Source organism: Natrix helvetica (assembly GCF_964273705.1).
Source record: "Natrix helvetica genome assembly, chromosome: 6".
In the NCBI taxonomy this organism is placed as follows: Eukaryota; Metazoa; Chordata; class Lepidosauria; order Squamata; family Natricidae; genus Natrix; species Natrix helvetica.
The window spans coordinates 61,351,146-61,376,176 of NC_138553.1; the positions used below are offsets into that span (position 1 = coordinate 61,351,146).

At 37.9% G+C, this 25,031-nt stretch overlaps 1 protein-coding gene across 5 annotated transcripts in view; it reads left to right on the top strand.

Moving 5' to 3' along the window:
- ST7 (suppression of tumorigenicity 7) overlaps positions 1–25,031 on the top strand; it is a 112,855-nt gene that overhangs the window by 14,661 nt on the left and 73,163 nt on the right. Inside the window, exon 1 of one of the 5 annotated variants that reach the window (XM_081958614.1) lies at positions 8,720–9,030. The exons of the other annotated variants lie outside the window; for them this stretch is intronic. Within the exon in view, the coding sequence (XP_081814740.1) occupies positions 9,009–9,030 (22 nt within the window). The 5' untranslated portion in view covers positions 8,720–9,008. Of the gene's footprint in view, positions 1–8,719; positions 9,031–25,031 lie in introns of those variants that run through there. 5 annotated transcript variants of the gene reach the window in all.

A 25,031-nucleotide genomic window follows, 5' to 3' on the forward strand; every position in this document is an offset into this window, starting at 1 on the left:
TTATAAAGGGCCTCACCATTGGTTCAGCAAAAATATTCCTAAAGTTTAAGAAGAAGAAGAAGAAAATTATTCTAGCATAGACCTGGATTAAATAGTTGAGAAAAGCATTTGAAAGCCATGATGGAAGAAAAGTATAAAAGACACAGTTCTATTTTGCTTAACATAAAACTTGGAAGAAAAAAAAGAAAAAAGGCACACACTGAAGGATTTTTTTTTTGTAAAAAAACATTTAAAAAATTATTAAACAGGCATCCTGCTAGCTCTCTTCTGTTTCTTCCTCACAACCTTTTTTTGCCATAGGTGTATAGCAGTGACGTGCGGTGAGGTTTATGACTGGTGAGTCACTGACACAGTGGTGGGTTTCAAATTTTTTTAGACTTGTGGACTTCAACTCCCAGAATTGACTATAGATCAGCGATGGCGAACCTTTTTTGGCTCGCGTGCCACAAGTGGGGGAAGCGCAGGGGGGTTGTGTGAGGGCATGCCACACCCATAATGCAATGCGCAACCCCCCCCTGTGCACATGCGCGCACAACAGGTGCAACACCACCCCCGTTTTTACATGCTTTTTTCACCCTCCCCAGGCTCCAGAGGCTTTATAGGAGCCTGGGAAGGGTGAAAAGAGCCTCCCCCCCGGAGGCCCTCTGGAGGCTTCAGGGACCATCCGGAGGCTTCCCTGAAGCCTTCGGAACGCTTAAAATGACCCTCCGAGCAAAGCGTAAGTGCCATAGGTTCGCCATCACTGCTATAGATGAACTACAGAATCATTCTTAGATGTTTTTAGTATCCAATTACTTCTAATTTTCAAGATCACAGAAAATGATTGTTCCCCCAATCTCTGAGAATGCAAAGATCAAGTTCCTTGCCTATCTTCTGCCATGGATCAAAAACGCAAATACTTTGACTTGGCAATGAGCCAAAACAAAGAATCAATTTACTGAATCATAGTTTTTGCTTCAGCAAGGCCAGAAAGTAATTTCATTTGCCATATTATGTATAAAAACATTGTGTGATTGTAGAGGACTAAATTTAAGTGTCAACAATCCCAGCTGGCACATTCTAAAAAAGGAACTCCTGGTCCGATTGGTCTAAGGAAAGAGGGTAGCAGAAAGCTCTTGTTCCTGAGCCCTCTCCCCCTAGGAATTTAACAGCCCCTCTCCCATTTCTGTTTGGCAAACTGCGAGCCTAAATCAGGTGCAAGTAATGATGAAGCCAAGTCAGCTTTGACATGCCAACCCTCCAGAGCAGTGGCCCTCAAACGTTTGGGCACCAGGGTCTAGTTCTGTGGAGCCAGAGGTGGGTTCCTACCAGTTTGGCCCAAAGCCGGTAGTGATATGACAGCCTGGGTCACTGGAACCAGTAGCGACCCAGGCTTGACACGTCCCTGAACTGATTCCCTGGTCATCATCACCGTCATCTTGTTTTTTAGTTCTGTGCATGCGCAGAACAATTTTAATTGAACTGCACATACATGCGTGAAGCGCGTTCACGAGCAAACTGGAAGTAAAGCCGGCCAGTACCCACCCCTGTGTGGAGAGAGGTTTTGCCATGGACCAAAGGGAGCATAATTTCGTGTGTTGCCTGCATCCTGCGGAGGGAGCTTGGCTTGTTTGTGTGACCTGGTTTCTGGCATGCCATGACCTGGTGCCAGTCCGTGGACCGGGGGTTGGGGACCCCTGTTCCAGAGGAATGATAGCCCTAGAAAATAAACACAAAAATGCACAAGAACATGTCATGTTCTTATTCAAGATTTTCCTTATTGGGTCTGACTTAGATGTTCGGCATGAAATCTGCACAGTTGCCTAGCTGCCTCCACATTTGTCACTGCCACCCATTCTGCATTGGCTAAAGGATGGCCCCTGCATAATAACAAATATTGCAGTTTTCCCCTATGGTACTGGGAGTCGAAAATCTCCTTGATTTCACAGTGCTCCTCTCCTTTGACCATGATGGGAGGTTGCAGTGAAACACTGGGGGCACTCACCTGAGGCGTTTTAGCAGCTGAAGTTCTACAATAACCAGATTTACCCGAAGGATCCTATGTACTTGGAACCTACCTTCTTACAAAATGTTCTGCTGTCTTTGTGTCATGACTCCTGTAAAATTGAGGTCCATTGGCTGGCTTTTTGTTCTTTTCCACACCAACTCATCCTTCAGGGACAGGTTGTCTTTGTGCTGCTGGAACCACACGTCTCTTGCCAGGGCATCTTTTAAGGGTTGCACTAGGTCTTGGGATGGCTCTGGTTGGGATGTCACTTGTTGTTCGGTGAGGGATGGAGCTGTGCGCTGTCTGGATGGGATAATAGAAGTCACTATTGCCTCTTGGGTGCTATTGTACTGTGGCATGTGAGAGAGAGCATCTACAAGGAAGATCTTCCCTCCTGGCAGATATTAGAGGGTGAAATTGAATGGTTAAAGTATTGAGCCCATTGGACTTGCTTAGGGAATAGTTTCCGGAGGGTCTTCAGTGCTTTCAGATTCAGACCTCGAACACGATCTTGCTACCTTCTGGAAACTCACTCCACATCATGAGACCTCACCAGACTGCATTAAGTCTCCTTTTCCTAGATAGCCGAGTGTCTTTCAGTATCGGACAGTTTGCGAGACACATAGGCATAAAGTTCTAGTTCCCCTTCAGTGTTCTTTTGGAGTAGGGCTTCCCGTATTGCTACATCACTGGAATCAGCCTGTATTACAAATGGCTTCTCTGCATTGGGGTGTTTCGGGACCGACTCTGCAGTGAACTTCAACTTTTCAAAAGCAGCTTGGCAGTCAAGGGACTAATGGAACTTTGAGGAACTTTGAGGAACTTCGAGCCTCAGAGTTTTATTTCATTGGGAGTGTTACTTGGAACCCTGACACCAGGGATTGACTGGGTTTTGGTTTTATCTCTCTTCCCCCTCCCCCGTTTTCAGCAAATTGGTAGGGCTGATCTGACCAGCTTTACATGTTCTTTAGGGGGTCTCGGTGTAAATTAATATACCGTCCAAGTACATCAAGGCCCCTTTGTATAGGTGCTCATGTAGGACCTCTTTTATTAGTTGAATGAACATGACGAGCCCATTGTAGCCCAAATGGTATTATTCAGAACTGGTAGCAGCCTAGGGGGCAATTGAACATTCCATTCAACTCTCTCCTTAATCTTCACTTGGCAGTACGCCTCAAATTCAGTTTAGTGAAGACTTTTCCCCTTGCCAAATAGCCCAGGTTGCCATAACAAAAGTTATTAACAAAAACAGCTAAAGCAATCTCTGAAATAGAACTGTATCAGAATAGATCTAGATTTGTCACTTATGTATGTATAAGGTTCTTTTAAAAAAATAATTGGGGGAGATGGGTTTGTACCTCTTGCTTTGGTTGCTTTGTAGTTCTCATTTCATTTTGCAAAACACATTTACTTAGTGTCCTTCTCTCAGCTTCTGAATGATAAGGAGATTGAATTAATCTGAGCTTCTTAATGATAAGAAAGGTATTCGATTCTGTTACTTCTGGCCTTGTAGCATTAAAATATTTGGATAGTGAAATCAGGCTATCTTACTTCGTAGGAGATAGATCAATCACATAAAAAGTATAATCAAACGCTTTAAAAAAAAGAACATGCAGAATTTAATGTTTAACTTTTTAAGTAATTATATATGGGTTCTCTTTGGTCAGTGAATCAGAAAGCATTAAACATGTACGGTTGTAAAATTAGGAGATTAATTTTCTGCATAAAGCAACATCAGCTGAATTTTTTTTAAATTGCACTTTTATTTTAGTGAACAGATATGGCTATTCATTTTAATCAAATAGCTCAAAAACATAACCATGGTATAAAGCACCACAAAAAATTAAAAGGGATAAATATACTGCATAGGTAGTCCTTGACGTATGACCACAATTGACCCCAAAATTTCTGTTGCTAAGTGAGATAGTTGTTAAATGAATTTTGCCCCATTGTATGACTTTTCTTGCCTCAATTGTTAAATGAATAGCTGGAGTTGTTAAGTTACTAGCAGAGTTGTTAAATGAATCTGGCTTCCCCGTTGACTTTGCTTGTCAGAAGGTCGCAAAAGGGAATCGCAGTACCGCTTGTACAGGTAGTCCTTGACTTCATTTAGTGACCATTCAAAGTTACAACGGCACTGAAAAAAGGGACTTAGGATCATTTTTAAGACTTACGAGCGTTGCAGCATCCCCATGGTCATGTGATCAAAATTCAGATGCTTGGCAAATGGTTCATATTTATGACGGTTGCAGTGTCCCTGGGTCATGAGCAAGTTGCTGTAGAACAGCAGCTTTCAACTTTTGGGCACCAGGGACCGGTTCTGTGGAGAGAGGTTTTTCTGTGGACTAGAGGGGACGTGGTTTCATGTGCTACCTACACACCGTGGATGGAGCTTCACTTGTTTCTGCGGCTCAGTTTCTGGCATGCTGTGGACCTGTGCTAATCCATAGGCCAAGGCTTGGGGACCCCTGCTGTAGAACTGTCATTGAAGGAACCGATGCCTAAACTCTCAGGTTCCTCCAGATCATGGGCAGGTTCACACAGCAGGAGAGTAATTGTTTTCTTCTGATACCTCCTAGAGCAAGACAGTAGAGTACATTGGGAAAAAGTTCTACAGGGCCTTGTACAATTAATATTGATGCTGTTATTTGCTGGCATGAAGGGTTTTATGTTTATATCCTGCCAATATTGATTACCTAATTCGTCCTTGTCTAATTGACATACAAAAGCTTTGTCAAACACCTGCTGCTGGATTGCAGCTTGATAGCCCTATGGACAGAGAGCTTTTCACGAGAAGCCAAACGGTTTCTAAGTTCTGGCTTTCTAAAAAAAATGTCTCATTACCAAGAAGGATCATTGCAGTTGTGGAACTGCTTGAAAAGTAAAGATTGGGCCTAAACACGTGGATCCTAAATTTCAGTAATATCATTCCTATTTCTGATTAAAGTATTGTGCTCAAAATTCATCAAAGTACCCTTAGTAATCTGGACCTAATAATATCAAAATCCTTTAAGTTATTATATGCATGTACCTAAGACCCATCTGAGAGATGAATTTAGCTTCAGAAAGTTTCTTTATGGATATATTCTTGCCTTTATATATGACAGAAACACGGTCCTTTGTGCTATTATTGGCCTTTTGAAAAATAGATTTAATTTGTTCAGGCCAAATTCCAGAGGGTTGCAAAGCTATTCTAGGATATTTAAAGAATAAAACCTGTATTGTTACTTGATATTTGAGATATTTGAATCCCTTTGAGAAAACTATGATTTTGATAATAGAATACTTTACTGTGAGCCTTTCTTCCTTACAGGAAAGTGCTGAAATCTGAGTTGGGGACACAATGACTTCAACATCAGGATAGAGAACTACAGACAGCTATCTAATTTTAATTGTGAAATTATTATTTCATTAAAGTGGTGATCGCTGATTTCATCTGGATATTGAAAAGATTACAATCCTATTTTGTTTTTTCTGAAACAACCTATTTGCAATGAGGTAGCTGCAACTACCACTAATTTACATAACTGTTTTAACTTTCTAATTAAGCCAAATAACCACCAATCTGTGGATGAAAACACATCCCACTAGATTCTTTCTGTAGGGATGGAATCATAACTGGAATTTAAATTGATAATGGGAATATATAGAGTATGTGTGCATTTTTTTCTTCATTAATCATGTCCGATTCTCAGAAACTGCCTGGACAAGTACCTGGAGGGGTTTTTTTGTCAATATTTTAGAAGTAGTTTTGCTATTGTCTACTTCCTAGGACAGAGAGAAAATGACTGGCCCAACATCACTCAGCTGCCTTTGTGCCTATGGCAGAACTAGAATTTATGGTGTCCTAGGTTTTGGCCTGATGCTTAACCTCTATACTAGACTGCCCCCCAATGCCTATATTTATCTGCCAGAAACTGTAAGATATCTCCATGATGGCTCTTAGTATTTCTTGCCGCATATTGTTTTAAAATGAAACATTTATTCCTTCTAATTTTGCTTATTTCCAATAACATTTCCAATAAAATTATGCTTATATTTTACTCAGCTTTTTCCAGCTCAGATTACCCATAATCTGTGTGACCTCAATTACTGTGGTTGCACCTTGTCTGCTGTACTGGTGGTGGCTCAATGGTTTTTGTCTCAAGCTGGATTTTCTGTGACCCGCTATTTCTAATCCATTATGGCTTTATCCTATTTAAACTTGGTATACCACCTTAAGCCATGCTGGGTTCTTCTAAAGATACTAGTGTCCTGCTGGACATTGTAGTTTACTTATGCCTGTCAAGTGGCATCTACTAGACTACAGAAATGTAGATGATCATTGAACCTTATGCTAACTCTTTTTTGCTGCCCTGAATTTCTTGTACTTATTCTTACTCTTTTCATTCCTCAACTCTTCTTCCCTCTATTTTTCAACTAGTTGCTTTGGTTCACATATTTTTCAATTATCCACATTATTATTTCCTTTCTCTATCACCCACACTCCAGATTCCTTAAAGAACCAAATAAGGAAAAAGAAGAATTCCTAAAATGTGATGGGACAGAAAGGAATGTAAGCCACAGTCCTTCCTCTCACATGGGAGAAATAAAAATATGAGGGGCAGCTTAGAGAACCTCCAATAGAGAAATGTGTAAGAGCAGATATCAAGATGATGCTGACTTATATTACTATTTAAAAGTAACTATGATGTAAAAAAGATGCCAAATTGCATAAAATATGCAAAAATGTGATCACTTATGTAGTGACAATACTTATCAGAGACAAAAAATATATATGACCTACCTTGAAAGTAAGTCCTAGCTTGATTTTTACACATGTGCCCAATATAAGGCCTGCCCCCCAAATAAGTCCTAATTAAGACCCCGCCCAGTCTGGGGTACAGGGGGTGAGGCGAGGCGCACGGGTAAAAATTAAGATAGTGTGAGGGATGGTGGAGCTGCCCTACTTACTAGGCCTCGCACACCCTGACACCTGCCTTGCCGGCCCACTTCTTCTGTAGCCGCTTGTGCCGCTTGTGCTTGTCGCCCCTGGCCTCTGTTTTGCTGTCCAAGGCCTTAAGGAAAGGCCTCTGCAACTGAGGAACAGGCTCCTGATTGATGCACGGGTTACCCCAGCTCTCCATTTCAGCATTAGAGGCCCTTCCGGAAAGGCCTCTGCAGTCGATAACAGAGCTCCGGATCAATCTGGAGGCTAACAATACGTAATATTCCTTCCTTCTCCTATTTTCCATACAACAGCAATAATATGGAGAGGTGAATTGGCTGAGAGAGAGTGACTGGCCCAGAGTCACTCAGCTGGCTTTCATGCCCAAGGCAGGACTAGAATTTTTAGTCTCCTGGTTTCTAAGCCAGTATCTTAACCACTAGACCACACTGGCTCTTACTTAAAGGTTTTCTTATGAAGTTTTCTTTATTTTTCATTATGATAGTTCAATAAAGAAAGAACAAGTTGTAATAGTTTTTTGTTTGCAGTTGTAATAGTTTTTCGTGAGCCTTTGTACAATCTGTCACCATATTGATGAATCCCAGATCACATTCAGTTTATTAGTATTTATACAGACAGTTATTTGTATTTCTGCATTCCCTGTTTGATGGAAATGAACAAACTATAAACATTTTGCTGAAGTGTACATGATAACAGAATTAAGTTAAATTAACAATGGAGGTGGGGAAGTATTAACAGCTATATTTTACTGATTCTATATACCAAGATGTGAAAGAAAGGCAGACTTGGCAACCGCAAAAGAGAGGACTACACAACCCTGTTTTTAGCTGTTCAGAGAGCAACTGGACTCTCCTTCCCAGGAAGGGAAACAAATAGTGTTGTTTTTTTTTTTTGAAGGAGAAATAGAAGAAGTTTTATAAGGTAAATATGGGCACCTCTATTTTCTCTTAAGACAGAATAGCCGTATATGCAATATATGCAAAATAAAACAGGGTTCACAGTTACAAAGCATGTTTCTGAACTACAGCTCTTAGCATTCTTCATCATTGCTCAATTTAGCAAGCGTGTATTAGGATTTCTTAGGAACATCTGGAAGGATACAGATTCTCTGTGCCTTTGTGAGGCAATTAGACAAAATTGGCTTGAGGCCACATTCAATCAGTGGGCTTTCAGTTAAATTCTCCCCTCCCCCCATCAGTATTAAATCTGCATACATACATTTAGTGTAAATATATACAGTTAGTCCATTGAGTTATATAGATACACATAGAGTAAATAGATATCTTTTTATAGTTTAGTTGATAATTTGTTCGTTTGGGCTCTGAATAAAGAATAGGCCTTGGATTATTGCTTTACTCATTCTTCATAAAGCAATCAGTTACAAGATATTTATTGAACACCATTCTGAACTGAGTATTTTTGTTTTTAATACTGTGGTGAATGCATTTCACTCACAAGCAGTACTTGCAAATATGTTTGAAATTCACCAGCAGCAATGTCCTTTATGTAGTGGGTCTTTCTTCTTTTCTTCCTTCCTTTCTTTGCAAGGATGCAAAATATATGTGCTTCTTTGTCTTCTGTATTTTGTGACAAAAGAATTCCCATTTGAATTGCGGTGCTCTATTCAGTCTCCCTCTGAGCCCGTGATTAACAGCAGTCAGTCTTTGCAGTATTCTGACGTCATCCAGTGTATGCATAAGCTATGCTATTGTCTTACGGAGAGCAGGGGTTGTGGATTGCAGTATATGGTCTCTGCTATCTATTTCTGCTTCCCTGCTCTACAGAAGAGACACAGACTATTCCTTGTCTTCTGGATTTTAAAGCAATACTCCTGATTTTTAAAAAAAAAAACATTTCTGTTGCTACTGCGAAGATTTTTGCTTTAAGGGCAACAAGAAAGGCTGTCTGTAAAGCGAAGCTTGGGAGAACATAAAATCTGCCAGTTGGATAGCTGTGGGAACTGCATTGTCTGGCTTCATGATTCCTGCTGTGTAGCAGTCTCATCCCTTCTCTTATAGATTCCCTCTATCTCTCTCCCTTTTAACCCATCCTTTGAAGCATCTGGAGCCAGCCATGTTTGGCACTGAGTCGTCATGTAAGTAAATGGGATGCCTGATTTTGTATTTCTGTTTTTGGAACACAACTTGCTCTGTGGTTTCGATCCACAGGCAACCACTATCTGATATGCTGAATAGCAGCCACAGAATATGTTATTCTAGTTTAAGAAACTGGGGATGCTGTGAAGGTTTTATCCAGCTTTCTCTATGCATGTCTTTGACACTGGCTGCAAGGCAGGGTAGAATGGATAGGGATGCTGCTGAATCCAGGCTACTTGGGGAAAAAAACTGGGATTGCTCTTGAAGGTGTTCAACCTGTGTGGATATCTGTGTATCTTTGAGATGCTCTCTCTCGCACACATACCATTATGGCAGATACAGTCGTTTCTAAAGGTGCATTAATGAAGGCGTTTGAAATACTGTCGGATTATATGCTGGAAAATTAGAGTGTATTTAATTTAACAAAAGAGTGGTAGCTTTGTGGTATGAAAGAATGGCCATTTCTGGTGGTGGGGTGGAATGCTTTGTTTTAGCTTGCTTTACTGATGTGATGGGGTGGAGTGGAAAGGGCAAGCATTTGGGATACAGTAACAGGAAGATAATTCCAGTCGTTTGTGGCATACAGAAATTTGCAAGCTCCATCTGGTGTAGCAGAGACAGTATGGATGCCTATCTCTGAAAACGGGATGGATTTGTTTTCTCTTTAAAGAATTTTTGGGGAGAAATCTAAAATAAAAGATGATTGTTCATTCCTAATAACATTGTTGATGATAACATGGATATTTAAGAGCCAGGGAACATTAATAACCAATGAGGCTATTAACTAACATAAAAATAATAATTAGATACTATGGAATTCTTCAAAAAGAATTATTTAACCTTTCATGATGTAAATGTTTATGACATGGGAATCAGTTTATTTTCCTTTCTAGTTAATCTGAAGAGATTACAGAGATTATAGATCATTCAGAACAATAACATTTTAGGAAATATGACACTTAAAAAAACGAAGGTTTCAAAGGGTTAATTGGTTCTTTTGAATTAGCTTCCCACTCTTTGTAACACAATGCCTGCTCAAGGTCAAGGCAGAACAAAACGCATCATCGCCTGTACATTGTTAGAGATTTCTTCCTTTCTCTTCCTCTAGAAATATTTCACCCATGTCATCATTTAATTTAAATCGATGTTTGCTTTTTTAATACAATTAACAGATGATATTGGAAATAAAACCATAAATGCTTTTAATCTCATGAAATGGCACTTCCTCAAATATCTGGGCAATGTAAATTATAAGAATCCTCATAAGCAGTTTCAGAAGAAAAAGGAAATAAACTTGGATTCTTATTGCAACCTTTGTACCAAGGATATATTCTGTAATTATGGCTAATGGTGAGTAGGGATATATAATAAATTGTCCACAGCATAAAGGATTTTCTCATTGTTTACTGAACTATCTAGTGGATCATCAATGTGCTGCTTAACCAACTGCTATTCTCGTAACAGCTGGGCAAGCCTTTGTTACTATGACATCCAGATTAATGAATTTTCTATTTTAAAAGAGTATGTGATGCAATCAAGGCTAAGAGCTATATATTTTATAAAATGTATATTTTCTTTTATTGAAAGCAACAAATAAAAAACATTGTTCTTGAGAATTCCACAAACAGAAAACTAGGAAGAGTTAAATGCTATTTTATTCAATTGTACAAACATTTCAGCTCAGATGTTAACACCATCACTACTGATCATAGAGAGTTTTGCAGGGGTTTTTCATTTTCCTTTTTATATATTATTAGCTGCAGGCAGCCATATATTTGCACTTAACTGTGTTGAAAACCTGAGGTTTGCGGAATGCAAGGTTCTGTTCACTCCATGTGGAAATGATGAATTACAATTTAAAGGAAACTTAACACTGATTTAGTGGCATTTTTCAGTAGTATGTTACTTTGAAAAGTGTTCCAAAAGACTGTTAGTCTTTATGCATTATAAGATAAAGTCATTCCTCTCTTGATCTTTTCTTTTAGCCCAAAACTTCCCAGTTTTTTGGAATGGCCTTGCTTCTTATATCAATCCCCAGTCATGTTGACCTTACTGATTTTGGTAGGAAACATTTTTAGGTTGTCTATTCCAGTGGCGCCTAACCTTTTTGGCACCAGGGACAGCCTCCGTGGAGAAAGGTTTTTCCATGGACCGGTGGGGATTTGATTTTGGCTGCTGCCTGCATCCCACAAATAGGGCTTTGATTGTTTGCGTGGCCCAGTTGCTGGCGTGCTGTGGACGATGCCGGTCCACGCACCGGGGGTTGAGGACACCCGGTCTATTCTATCCAATTTTTGAATTCTTGTACCCACATTATTTCAGAATTTCTTCTATCATTTGCACGATAATATGGAAATTACTATTCAAAATTTGATAAAATCTGCTGAATGAAGGGTGACTCAAATACTGTTTTGAGAAAGCAACCAGCCTAGACGCAACTCTTCCAAAATTCTTCATGGAAATCTGTTGTCAGCATTTTGAGGAGATCCATTTTTGTGGTTAGAAATAGGGAAGAATTATGGGTTAGTGAGGGTCTTCAACCAGGAGATATTCAAATCTTCAGTAAGGAGGTAAGAAGCTACTGCCATCTGGCTTAGTAATTTTTTAAAAAAACTTTTCTGCAAATATATTTCACAGAGCTTTCCATTAGTGTAATTACATTGTATGAGTTACTCTCTTCTTAACAGTAGTTGTAGTTTAAAATCCTTTTAAATTCCTCTCAGAGCTATATTTAGAATAGTTATAAAAGATATTTCTATTGTCCTTCTATCCTGATGCTGCTTAAAACCATAAAAGCTAGATAGTACAGAACTTCAGTCTATCCATACTATTTCTAAACAATCATGGGCATAGGGAAAAGAGGCTTCCATGCAAACCATTTGCCACCATAACGTCTATGCATCAACAGACAAATAGCTGCAAAGGATTGCAAAAATGTATAAAGGTATAATGTTAGGGTTCTTCCTTAAAAGTTGTAATTCTTAAGGACTTTTCAATATTTTGCATTCCTTTAAAAATCAGTTCACAGTGAGGATTCCATTTTGTGTAAATATGGCTTACTTTCTGCCATCTTAGATGGCCCATTCTGGAAGCAATCATTAAGCATGGGAATCTAAGGGCCTAGCTTAGCTATATGAAAAAGAACAGGTGATGCTGTAAAATGCCCCAGATTCAATCCTTAATATATTCAGCTAAAAGATTAGTTTATATTGGAAAACTACCAGCCAGGCAAGGAGGAGGAATCAAGCTGAGAACAAGCCTTGAGTCCTTGCACAGCTGCAAGAGACCCAGGCCTGATCTCTCCCCACCCCCAAGTCCCTTGGAACCTTATATGTTTGTTCCCAAGGGAAAGAAAGCAGTCTGGGAGATTATTGTACTACAGATAAAACATAATAAAGTAATCAACTTGAACCCTTCATGTGTGGATCTGGTTGATTGTACCTGATAGTTTGTGACTCTTTAGAAATCATTGCTAGTCATTAGAAATATTTTTTTTCTGATGAGGCTTGCATTCATTCCCTTGGGATGCAAGGGAATGCAATTCTCATTAGGGGATGCATTAAAGTAGATGCTTTGCTAGATTCAAAGGCAGATGAGGTCATCCTGTTCCAGCACTACCTTTCTTCTTTCTCTTACTCTGCCATCATGTCTTTTTATCCCTTTGCTCATATCAACATCCAAGTGTCCTAGAACATTCTTAATTCTCAAACTCTCTGAATGATAATATTAAAAGAATTGAACAAATATTATGTACATTTTGGTTCAGGAAAAATGTTTTAGTCTTGACTGGAATAATAAAGATTTGAAGCAAGATGGATATCCTTAGAGAGAGCATTTAACTGATCAGGCATCTCTAAGTGAAACAGCTATTTGCTATCAGTTTGCCTTCACAAGACTGGTCTGGTAATCTGGTGAAATATGTCAAGGGAACCTCACAGCATTTAGCAAGTTCATATCCCAAGACGTTTCTAACTTGAAAGATTAGTATCCTCAACCTTGAATTGTGCTTGGAAACAGGCAAATAGTGAATTGATGAGATCTAAGTAAGACAACCCCCGTCCTCCCAAGACATCACTGGAGGCAATCATGCACTGCCTCAAATTGATTGCTCTTTTGCCTTCCAGAAACTTGTTTTCCCAGAAACCTGCTCCTCCATCTTTGTTCTTGGTGAGAAGAGTATGGTGGGATGAGGCAAATAAGATGGCACCTTTTCCAAAATTAAGTATAAGCTGATCAGTTGGCTAGACCTGGCTATAACTCTTTGGTGCAAGACTCTTTGGGCTTTTTCACTTCTTAAGAACTGCTACGCTTAAGAATTACATGCTATGTGGACTACATAGGCCAATAAGTTTTGCATTTTGTCATGGGGACAAAAATTCAATCTTTGCACTTACTGACAGGAAAATCTGGATCTATGAAGCACTTTTGGTGGGGATTTAGGCATCCACTCCAATGCCAGTCCTTGATGCTAATAGGCAGTATGATTTGATGATTGCTGCAACATCATATTACTACTTCAAAATACTGTTTGATGTTCAGTCAGTGTAGTCACATGTTTCATGGAGCTTACCAGCAAGAAATCTTCCACAAGACCTATATTTTGGAGACAAATATAACTTGCTGGGTGAGGTTCTACTCTTTCCAGCAACCAAAGCAGAAATGGCCATTGTGGTATATACTTGTAGCTCTGCAGCTGGATAGGGAAACAGTCTTCCAATACATAGACTGAAATTCAGATGGTTACTCTCAAAAGACTTCTTCAGTGGCACTAAAATATTCTCGGAGGGGATTTTCTTCCAGTTTCCCATGGACAACACCACTTTCTTGCCAGATTACCTTCATCCAACTTCAGACTGTCCCAGAACCATGTTGGTAACAGGATGAAGGCTCTGCTTTGAGAATACGTCCTTTCCAAAAGGAAGATGGGCTGTTCATGAACAAGAGCGAGAAGGATATGCTGGATGAGCTGTTAATGAATATCCTTTTTAATTAGCAGAATGCAAGCAACTGACTGTTTCCATATCCCAGTAGTTCCCCCATGTGTATAGTATTTTCTAACATTCTTCAATCACAAAAGGCTATATTTTATTTTTAAATAACTATCATTACAAACCTCTATTCACAAAATCCATAAAATAACAACAACTAAAGAAGATAAAGCCTGAAGGACCTTTGTATTCAACATGTATGATGTTCAGAATGCCATATTGAGGTATGAGGCCTACACTGGATCAGAGGCAAACACCCTGAGACTGGACTCTTATGTTATAGGAACTTTACATAGATATAATCACTACTTCTATCCAAAGTGCAATGTTCTAAGTCCACGATGTCACAAAGATGAAAGAAAAAAAATCTATTTTCTATAAATAGGGCTTGGGTCGTACAATTGGAATATATACAGTTGAGTATGTGAGATTATATCAAGTTATACAGCACTCTAACATAGCAATCTAGGCACTCATTTGACATAGTTTATAAAGTTGAGCTACAAACACAGGTCAAAGTGGATAATCCCAAAAATGTAAACCTGCTTTTTGGGACGAAAGTTTGAAATCTTTCAGAGGTGTAACATATTCAGTTCATCTCTTTAAAACATCCATTTCCAGAGTAGGTCTACTTTTGCTCAGCATGTGGTTGTTGCCATAAAACAAGTGTGTCCTTGAGCAACACTTTCTGCACCTTTGAATTAGAAATGCAAACAAGACTGAAAGAAGTGAAGCTGGAAAAGGAACTAAGCATTGCTTGCAATCAACCCTTCTAGTTTTCTGCACTGATAAGATTTTGTCACTGACAAGAAAAGGAAAGGCACAAACTTCTGTATGGTTTAAAAAACCAATGGAAATTATGCTTAGGTGTTTAGCCATGATTTGTCATCTCAGTGCTAACCGCATTCATCCATGGTTAGCTTTAACAATATAGCTACCCATACTGAATGGCACTCGAGATTTAACAAATGCATCAAAGAATAATTGGGTGAAATCTAGTAATATCAATATCCTAATATTTCTAAGGTAAAGGTTTCCCTTGCACATATGTGCTAGTTGTTCCTGACTCTAGGGGGTGGTGCTCATCTCAGTTTCAAAGCCGAAGAGCCAGCTCTGTCCGAAGACATCTCCATGGTCATGTGGCCGGCATGACTAAACGCCAAAGGCGCATGGAACACTGTTACCTTCCCACCAAAGGTGGTCCTATTTTTCTACTTGCATTTTTACATGCTATTGAACTGCTAGGTTGGCAGAAGCTGGGACAAGTAACGAGCTCACTCCATTATGCATTGCTAGGGATTCGAACCACTGAACTGCCGACCTTTCTGATCAACAAGCTCAGCATCTTAGCCACTGAGCAACAGCATCCTCCTTTACTATTTCTACTAATATCAAATTGATAATTGAATGGAAATATAAGGAATATATGGGATATAACTCTCTGAGTGTCAATGACTAATTTTTTGATTAGGTTTTGTTGCAAAGATAAAACTGACATTTACTCAGTGTTTCTTCACAATGCAGTGAGAGTTTTTTGTGGGAGGGGGCTGTGTCTCCAGAGCATACATATTAATGTAGCATGAAGATGAAATAATAATGTACATGAAGGTAAAGCATTAAAGTTTTTTTTAATGCAATCTCCAATACTGTGTGCCATATTGCTTTATACTTATTTTCCCCAGACCATGGCAATCTTTAGATGTCCCGTTTTCTTAACCAAAACCCTCAATTACATAGCTTCACATTTTTTTGTCTTCTCCTCAGATGGCTGAACCATCTTATATTAACAATCTATGCAGAAAATTACTGGCATGAGCCCAGTGCCATAGACTATTGTACAATATGATCTGTATAGTATACTGCTTCAGACTAAATTAGGAGCCGTATTTAAAAGACTGGAACTGCCAATTCAGAAAGAAGAATAAGAATGGCTTGGTGATCTTTTGTTTTAGCCCGGCCAGCACTTAATACTGATAGTCATTCATCTGGGACGGTAGCAATATACTTGAATACAATCTGTGTGGCAGCATGTGCCCTTGCGCTATTCTCAGCAACTCTGAAAATGAGGCATTTCCATTTCATTTGCATCTCCCTTTTTAAAGTAAATAAACAAGTATAACTAGTTCATTTGTGTTCCTAAAATTCATTAAGCCTGTCTACAGAGGGGTCTTTTTCACTCCCATGTAATGTATTTTTTAATGGCATTGTTCAAGGATTAAAGAGGAAGTCAGATATGCTGCAGCAGCTTTTCTTGGGCTAATGTGCAAATTTTTATTCATTCTGACTTTGTCACCTGCATAATCTATAAGCTTCAATTTTTAGTGTTAAACTTCTAGTCCAAAAAAACAATATTATTAGCTCTTCGCTTCAAAATACATAAAAAATGTGTGTGTGTATTTGTGTGCACATGTGTGTGTGTGTGTAGTGATTAACTGATGTATTATTCAGTGAGATGAACAAGGGAGTGTTACCAAGATCATACACAACGTTTTGGGAATGAGGCTGGGATAACATAAAATACTCTATATCTAGCAACATTAAGCACTACAGAGAATAATAAGTCTGATTTGATTATTACATGTAGTTCTTGTCCTTAGCATTTAGCTTTGGTTTTTCCCTCCCAAAGAACCAAAGAAAATAAACCAAGTTTTTTCTAAGATGAGATTTAGTTGTTTTGAGACAAGGAGCTATAAAATAGAGATTTATGTTAAGCTAGATTCACCAATTTAACAATAAATCAATAGATTGTGATATTTAAATATTTCTTAACAGGCAAATGGAGTGTAATTATTTATATTTAAGAATATACTGGTGTATTTACTATTGGCATTTCAATTTACTAATTCTTTTCTAGAAAATATTTAGTCAAAATCTGCATCTATATATTGTTTCTATAAATATACTGTAACAGTAAATATGGGTTTTTTGTTTAATATGCAGGTAAAGCACTATTCACAATTCCCACAGTCCTGTGGGTCCTGTTAAGTAGAGATATAATATTACATTACTGCTAATAATATAAATTATAATATTTATTAATGTCAACCAACTAAATCTTTTATTTATTTATTACTTCAACATCTGTGCTGCTCCATTTCCAGGGATATATTGTCCAGGGACATATGTAAATATTGTTACATTTGATGATATCTTTGATCTGGTCCTTTCATTTGTATTAATGTTAAGTATGCATTTTAAAACCATTCCAAAAATATTATTAATAATAGTGAAATAAATGTCCCCATGTATCCCCCCCTTTTTTTGTGAGAGTGGGCCTTGGGATGCTCCAAATAGGTTGTGAGCTATGCTGGCCGTAGTGTATTCTACCAAAAAGATCACCCATGCCAGGCAATTCTTAGCAGAAGGATCAGACTAAGTGTATCCACCAAGCCATTTAATATGGTGAGAAAATGGGGGAGGGGGGAATCTATACCACAAAACATGTTAGAGTTTCTGGGCATCGGTCGACAAGTGACAACAAGACTCAGGAGATATGACTGGCAACCAGTACCTAGCTGTCTAGGTTTACTGGAAAAACAACTACCAACAAGCAAAGGTTTACCGTGTTTTAAAATTGTATCATGATGGCCTCATATTTTAAATTGGAACCAACAAAGCTGGAATACTTAAAGTGAATGTTTGAACAGCAAAAAAGAATTTATCCAGATTCAAATACCACTAAACAACAATTAGCAGATCGCAAGAGATTAATTACCAGATATAAAATATTCAGAAACAGAACCAGAACCAGAAGAGATTCATAAAAATTGTGAAAACAATAATGAGGAAAAAAATCAGAATTGGCAATATAAAGGAGGCAACTGGCATGACCGCACAAAGTATAATTACACAAAACTGTAATAGCATAACCAATACAGATCATCACAGAAACAACCCATGAACAGGCCTCCTGACAAGAAGAATTAAAAATGAAGATTATGGCATATGCAGAATTATCAATAGACGGGGAAAAGACTGCCAACATTGAAAGTAGGGCACAAAAAAGACCTGGCATCTATAATGAAAGATATGACTAAAGTGCTTGCAAAAGTTAAAATAACATCAAATGAACAGACCAATCAGAACAGCTGTGGTGGTTATAGATGATCTAGATATACAAATTAGAAAAGTGAAGATCAGACTGGAGGCCAAAAAAAAAAAAAAAAAGATCAGGTACAAGTAATTTAAAAACACAAAAATGTATAAAGAATGCAAGGATAAGGCAGGGCTAACAATAAATATTGGTTACCACCAGAAAAATTTGAAATATTAAAGTAACAAATAACAAAAAATCTGGAAAGATTGATTGCTATGTGGCACAAATTAGCCAATTTATGCAAAATAGCTATTTCAATCAGACCAGAGGCGATTCTACCAAAGAGTAAATGGCAATATAAATTCTGAAAAACAAAAACCAAACAAAAAGGAAACAATCTAGTTTTGGAAAAATCTATGGGAAACTCAAAAAGACTATGATAAAAATGCTGAATGGAAAAGGAAATAGAAGGTGGATTTAGTAAAAAAAATCAAATAGAAGACCTTATATTAGGAGCAGTAATGGATAAAATCTAGAAGCAAGAATTAAAAACTGGATATATCCTGGAAGTGATTAGTTGCATGACTTTTGATTCAAATACATGATAGCTTGCATCCAATTATAGCTAAATGGCAATGAAGTATTTCATAAAGAAGACATCAGTGACTAGTTAATAACTGGCAAAACGTATCTGATTCAAAAAGACCCAGCGAAAGGGACATCAGGAAAATATTGGCTGATAATATGCTTGCCTACAATGTTTAAATTACTCACAGATATAATAGTGGACAACCTCCAAGATTATTTAGTAGAAAATAATATCCTTCCAGTAGAACAGAAAGGAAACAAAATGAAAGCAGAGCTACAAAACACTTGATTAATAAGAGTTCTGGAGAATTACAAAAACTGAAAAACAATTTACACATTGTCTAGATCAGGGGTGTCAAACTCAATTTCATTGAGGGCCACATCAGGGTTGTGTTTGACCTCGGCAGGGAGTGAGGAGGCATGGACGGCTTGATGTTACTCATGTTTAAACTCTCTAGAAAATGAGTGGGCATATTTGGGCTACAAAATGCCGAGCTAAAGAGACAAATTAACAAATTGACATTTTGGGTGAGGGCTAATCCCATGCTATCTTTGTTCAGACCTTGCTTCAGGGAGTTTTTGCTTATGAATATCCCTTTATCTCTTAAGTGCTGATATCTGCTGTGGGCTATTAAGGAAGGGGGGGCTGCTTTCTCTCTCTAAGAAAACATGCTTCTCCATTTCTCATCCAGGGAAATATATTTTTCTTTTTAAATATTTCTCAAAATATTTCATACTTCTAGGAAAGGGGTGGATGCTGACTTTCTACAATTGGTGCCATGTTACTATGTCATATTATCATGAGAGCAAACTATAATAAATTGGAAGGAGGATCCACTTATTATCAGTGAGCAATCATGTAGCTTGGCCACTCTGAAGCAATGCAAAAGACTCCTGTCCCAAAGGTACTTTTTCAAGTGGCAACTGGACTTTCTGGAAACCAAGGATGACCTGGATGGCTGAAGAATTCCCATAGACAAGAAACTCCTGTGCTCAGTGAACTGACAAAGCACCCAAGAGAAGCAATCATTAGATCCATTTGCACCACTTAAAGATACCAGCTGGTCTCACTCACCTCACAAGATATTCTAAGGTAAATCACCCATATTTAAGGAAAAATCACATGCCTTCAGAAAGGCAGTAAAAAAATCAGACAGAATGCCAAGCTTGCATCCTGCCTCTCAGCCATTTCTTCTATGGATATGCCAACCCTTCTGTAAATAGCTGTTCAAGCCCCAGAAATAAAAGTCCCACAAAGTACTTGGGCGGAGGGGTGGACGACTCCGGAGAAGCTCAGCTACAGACAGAAAGTTTGGGTGTACTGCTAAGAATCATTAAGGCTGTTACAATGTAACAAAGCTTAACCCAGAGGCAGTTTCTGAGAACACTTAAAGGGGGGGGGGCATTAAGATAAGGATTAGGTAAGAAATACAGGCACATTAGAATCTTTCCTTCCTGCATTTCTTGCAGGATTAGCCCTGTAAAGTGGGAAAAGATTTTTTTCCAACAACCAGTTCTCCGAAGTGCTCAGAAAATTAACATATGGTTCGGGAGAACTGGTGGGAACTGGCAGGAGCCCACCACTGACACAGTTCCAATAGCAGTTTCCTTTGCACTACTCAGATGACTCTGGGACCTAGATAAACCTCCAAGTGGTCTCAATGACTCTAAAAGAATGCTTGAAGGAATATAAATCTTTCTATCCCCCACCATCCAGTCAGAGCTGAAAAGCTTCTTGGATGAAACGTGAAATGTATTTAAAGAAAAGCCAGAAAGTCCAGTTGTCTCTTGAAAAAGTACCTTTGGGACAACCTTTGGATGACTGAGAATCTCTATAGACATGTTTTTCTGGATGTAATTGAGATTGGCTATATCACTGAATTCTCCTTGGAATATTACTTTTTGTGTCAATTTTGCTAGACGAAAAGAATTTAAGTGTTCCTATTTCTGTGAATGTAGAAATAGCTTCAAGGTGTAGTCCCTATAATTATAGGAAATTGAAGCTTTGCATGGTAAATTCCTTTGCTCCAACTAAGTCATTCAGGATTTCATAAGTATACTGATTATAGTATATTAGCTTTGTTTCTAAGTCTTTTTTAAATGTACATTTCATCTGCGTAAGATGAAGCATTTGGAAAAGGAATGGTGCACACAAATCAGAGAATGAGGTTTTCCAAAGCACTGCAAGAATGGGGTTCCTGCAGTTCTCCAATTAGTGCACCCATTATGGCTGCTGCAGTATTCACATTTTGATCACATGATACTGCAATGGTCATAAAACCAAGCACGGATCTTAATTCCATTTTTTTCAGCACTATCATAACACTGAATGGTCACTGAATAGTCATCAGTCAAGGATTACCAGTAATAATACAATAATAGTTTACTGGCCTTCTGGTTTAATTTTATATGTTCTACTTTTATTTTTCTTTGCATTTGTACCACAGATGGTATTCAGCAGATTCTGAGCAGTTCTGGAGAACCGGTAGCAGAAATTTTGAGTAGTTCGGAGAACCGGTAAATACTACCTCTGACTGGCCCTGCCCCCATCAATTCTCTGCCTCCTTAGTCCCAGCTGATCAGAAGGAAATGGGGATTTCGCAGTAATCTTTCCCTGGAGTGGGGAGGGAATGGAGATTTTACAGTATCCTTCCCTTGCCATACCCACCAATCCACACTCACAGAAAGAGAGAGAGAGGAGAGAGAGAGAGAGAGAGAGAGAGAGAGAGAGAGAGAGAGAGAGAGAGAGAGAGAGAGAGAGAGAGAGAGAGAGAGAGAGAGAGAATATGAATTAATTAATTACCAGCAACTCAGCTTGATTTAGAAGAAACTTACTTTTCTAAAACCTGTAGTAATCTTGTTACAAAAATTATTTTTCTGTTCTAAAACTTTTATTTCATTTACAAAACTGAATCCTTGAGGAGACTTCTGGATAGCATTTGAAGAATCACCAACACCCAAGTATACAGATATTGAAAAACTTACAACTGTTCTTTTATACTTTTGATTGTTAGCTGCTCATTGCCTTTGCAAATGAGTGGCATTCAAAATAGTAATAAGTATCTGTATTATTCTTTTTAAAAAATTGTTAAAACTGAAAAGTGGAAAAACAATAAAAAATAAAAAATGACCATTACTAAATGCTTCATCTCAGAAAGCAATTTTGTCTGACTTTATATTTTCCATGTATATTGGGCTTGAAACTCCTATAATTTTCAGTTACATGGTCAATTCTGGAAACTGCCTCAACACAGACAATGTGGGGAAAACAATTTGGGGACAACTATCTTGAGAGGGATGCAGTGACTAAGATGCTGAGCTTGTTGATCAGAAAGGTTGGCAGTTCAACGGTTTGAATCTCTAGTGCCATGTAATGGAGTGAGCTCCTGTTACTTGTCCCAGCTTCTGCCAATCTAGCAGTTTCAAAGCATGCAAAAATGTAAGTAGAAAAAATAGGAACTACCTTTGGTGGGAAGGTAACAGCATTCCATGTGCCTCAGCGTTTAGTCATGCCGGCCACATGACCACAAAGACGTCTTCGGACAGCGCTGGCTCCGGCTTTGAAACGGAGATGAAATATATATAGATGAAATATATCGGGAACATCTAGCACATGTGTGAGGGGAACTTTTACCTTTTTTACCTTTTATCTTGAGAAAAGAAGGTCACATCTTCACAGGGCTTTTGCAATTTTCTAGAAGAAACTGCACATTTGTGTAAACATATTCCATTATCTTCATTTGGCAGATGGCCCAATTTATTTTTTGAGCGCACCAAACCAGCAGTAATGCAAGCAGCAACCCATCCCTGCTTAATTGTACATTTATTGTGAGATGATAGATGGGGATAGGCAAACTAGTATTCCTACAATTGCAGAGAGGCAGACAAAAATTAGCTTTTAAATACTGGAGCACAAGAAAATTTAGATGACCAAATCTTATCACCATAATTTGCAAGCAGGTTTCTTCATTTGGAAGATAAATTTATATTTATTCTAAGCACCTGCAAAAGAAGTAATCCATAGTCCAGCAAACATACTGACCTTTATTTAAAACAAGTCATTCATTTTATGTTGTCTTGTACCTCTAAGCACATTTTGTTTATTTTTTGGTTATTTGTTGAACTTTCACATGATATGTCACCGAAAGTTAATATTTGATTTTCCCATCTGGTGTTTTGCTTTACAAAACCTATTTGCCTCCCTGTTTGCTGTTTCAGATTGCAGAAACGTTATAATAAAACAAAGCAAAACAGAAAATAAATACGAGTTTCAAGTTCAGAATTCTTTATTGAGAAATATGAGGGAAACACTTTTTTGTCCAGGAAGAAAAATACTCCGAAAATTTCAGGGGCTTAAATGACTTAAGTCAATCAACAGATTCTTGAAAGACAGACAGTGTTTGACTACAAACAAAGGAAATAGTGGCCTGTACACTTTCCATGAATAAATACCAAGTGACTTTGGTGAAAAGGCAAACAACACAAAACTCTGAAATGTATTATTTATACAAATAGGAGTTCCATTGTGAACAGCAAGGTTCCATTATCCTAATTTTTGAAAAAGAGCTTAAATTGTTTATTTCAGATATTGAAATATGTTTTTATTAACTATTTGTAACAAATAGGTGCAGAACTCGAATCCAGAACTGAGATGTTAATCAAGCTACCTGCAGGTGAAAAAAAGGATTTCTGACTTTTGTTGCATTTTATAATGCAAAAAACAAAACATTTAAACATGATTTCATATCAACAAAACAATATAATGTGATACAGGAATCTCTATTTTAAGATTGAAGCCACAATTCTAGGCCCGCTTATTTTTGTTGTTCTTGTTAGTTGCAAAGTCGTGTCTGACCCATCACGATCCCATGGACAACATTTATCCAGGCCTTCCTGTCCTCTACCATCCTCTGGAGTCCATTTAAGCTCACACCTACTGCTTCAGTGATTCTATCCAGCCACTTTAGGAACTCCGTTAATATAGCAGATTTTGTTTCTGAGTTCATATTCTGAGGATTGCACTGTTAATCTTTACCTCCCACTAACTTCTATTGTTTTATCATGTTATATTAACAAAAGTATAAGGAGGGCTCGAACATTTGTACATTTACATTTCAAAATGACCACAGTGTATTGCAATTTATGAACAGGATTTGATTGCATTAACAGAAGAAAATGATTGCATTTTATAGGAAAATTTGTGTAGGGCTATAACTGTGAGATGAAATTAGAAAAGTTAATGTTTATTACACAAATCAAATATTCTTTATCCAAACTGAAATATTTCCTATGATTTTAATCTATCTGGAATTTATCTGGATCTATCTAGAATCTATGATTTAAATCTATCTGGAATCTATGTTTTAAAAATACTACAGATTTATGCAGAAATAGCTTCACTGGCATCATTCTGGGAAGGAAATATTTGCTTGGCAGTTATTAGTTATTATTCCATTCTTTGTTGCTATTTTATGTTATGATGTCCTTGCAAGCAACCCATGTGCTTTAATTCCAGTAAATAAACTGTATCAGTATAGCACAGTTCATCTTAAAAGAAGAATTACAGAATTATCAGAAACTATCCATGAGCTCTCACATTATTGTATATTCTTTTTTTTTTTTGAAAAAAAAGTTTTATTGGTTTTTTAAAACATTTATGAGGAAAAGGGTAAATGGAATGGTTACAAATTTTGGCAGTAGCAAGTGTGACAGACGCCCCCTCCCTCCAAACTCATAAGTTACATCCAAATATCAGACATTAATCCATAGTCATAAAAAATCAGCATATTAATTCTAGAGAAAAATTTTTCAGTCAGCTTATATAGTTATAATATATAATCTAGATATAATTTCATTATTGCTTTCGGTTTGTTTATAACATTGTGGCTTTCTTATTCATTTTTGTGATCTGAGCTTTCTTGGTATTGCCCCTTCCCCCCCTGCTGGCAGAGCTCCGGCCCCTCCCGTGTCCTGTGTGACCATTGTGGTATCTTCTGTTTTTTCTAGGTTCGCTTTGTTTTTTTCCATAAAGGCCTGTGCCTCTATGGGTGTATTAATTCTAATTCTTGTCTCCTCCCAGAATATCAGCATACCTTCGGGCATCAACCATCTAAACCACACCCCCTTCTGGTATAATTTATTCGCCAATTGCGAATAATTTTTCCTTTTCTCCCTAATTTTTTTGGGAATCTGCTTTAGAATGGTTATCTCCCTATCATGGTATATCAGTGTTTGCCCCCTTTGCACACCCAGAATTTCATCTCTTGTGCTTTTCCTAAGGAATCTAATATGAACCTCCCTGGGTACATTGTGTGTTCTGGCATATGCTGAGTTCACTCTATAAGCCAGATCTATCTCCCATTCCATCTGTTGTTTATCTTTGTGTGTA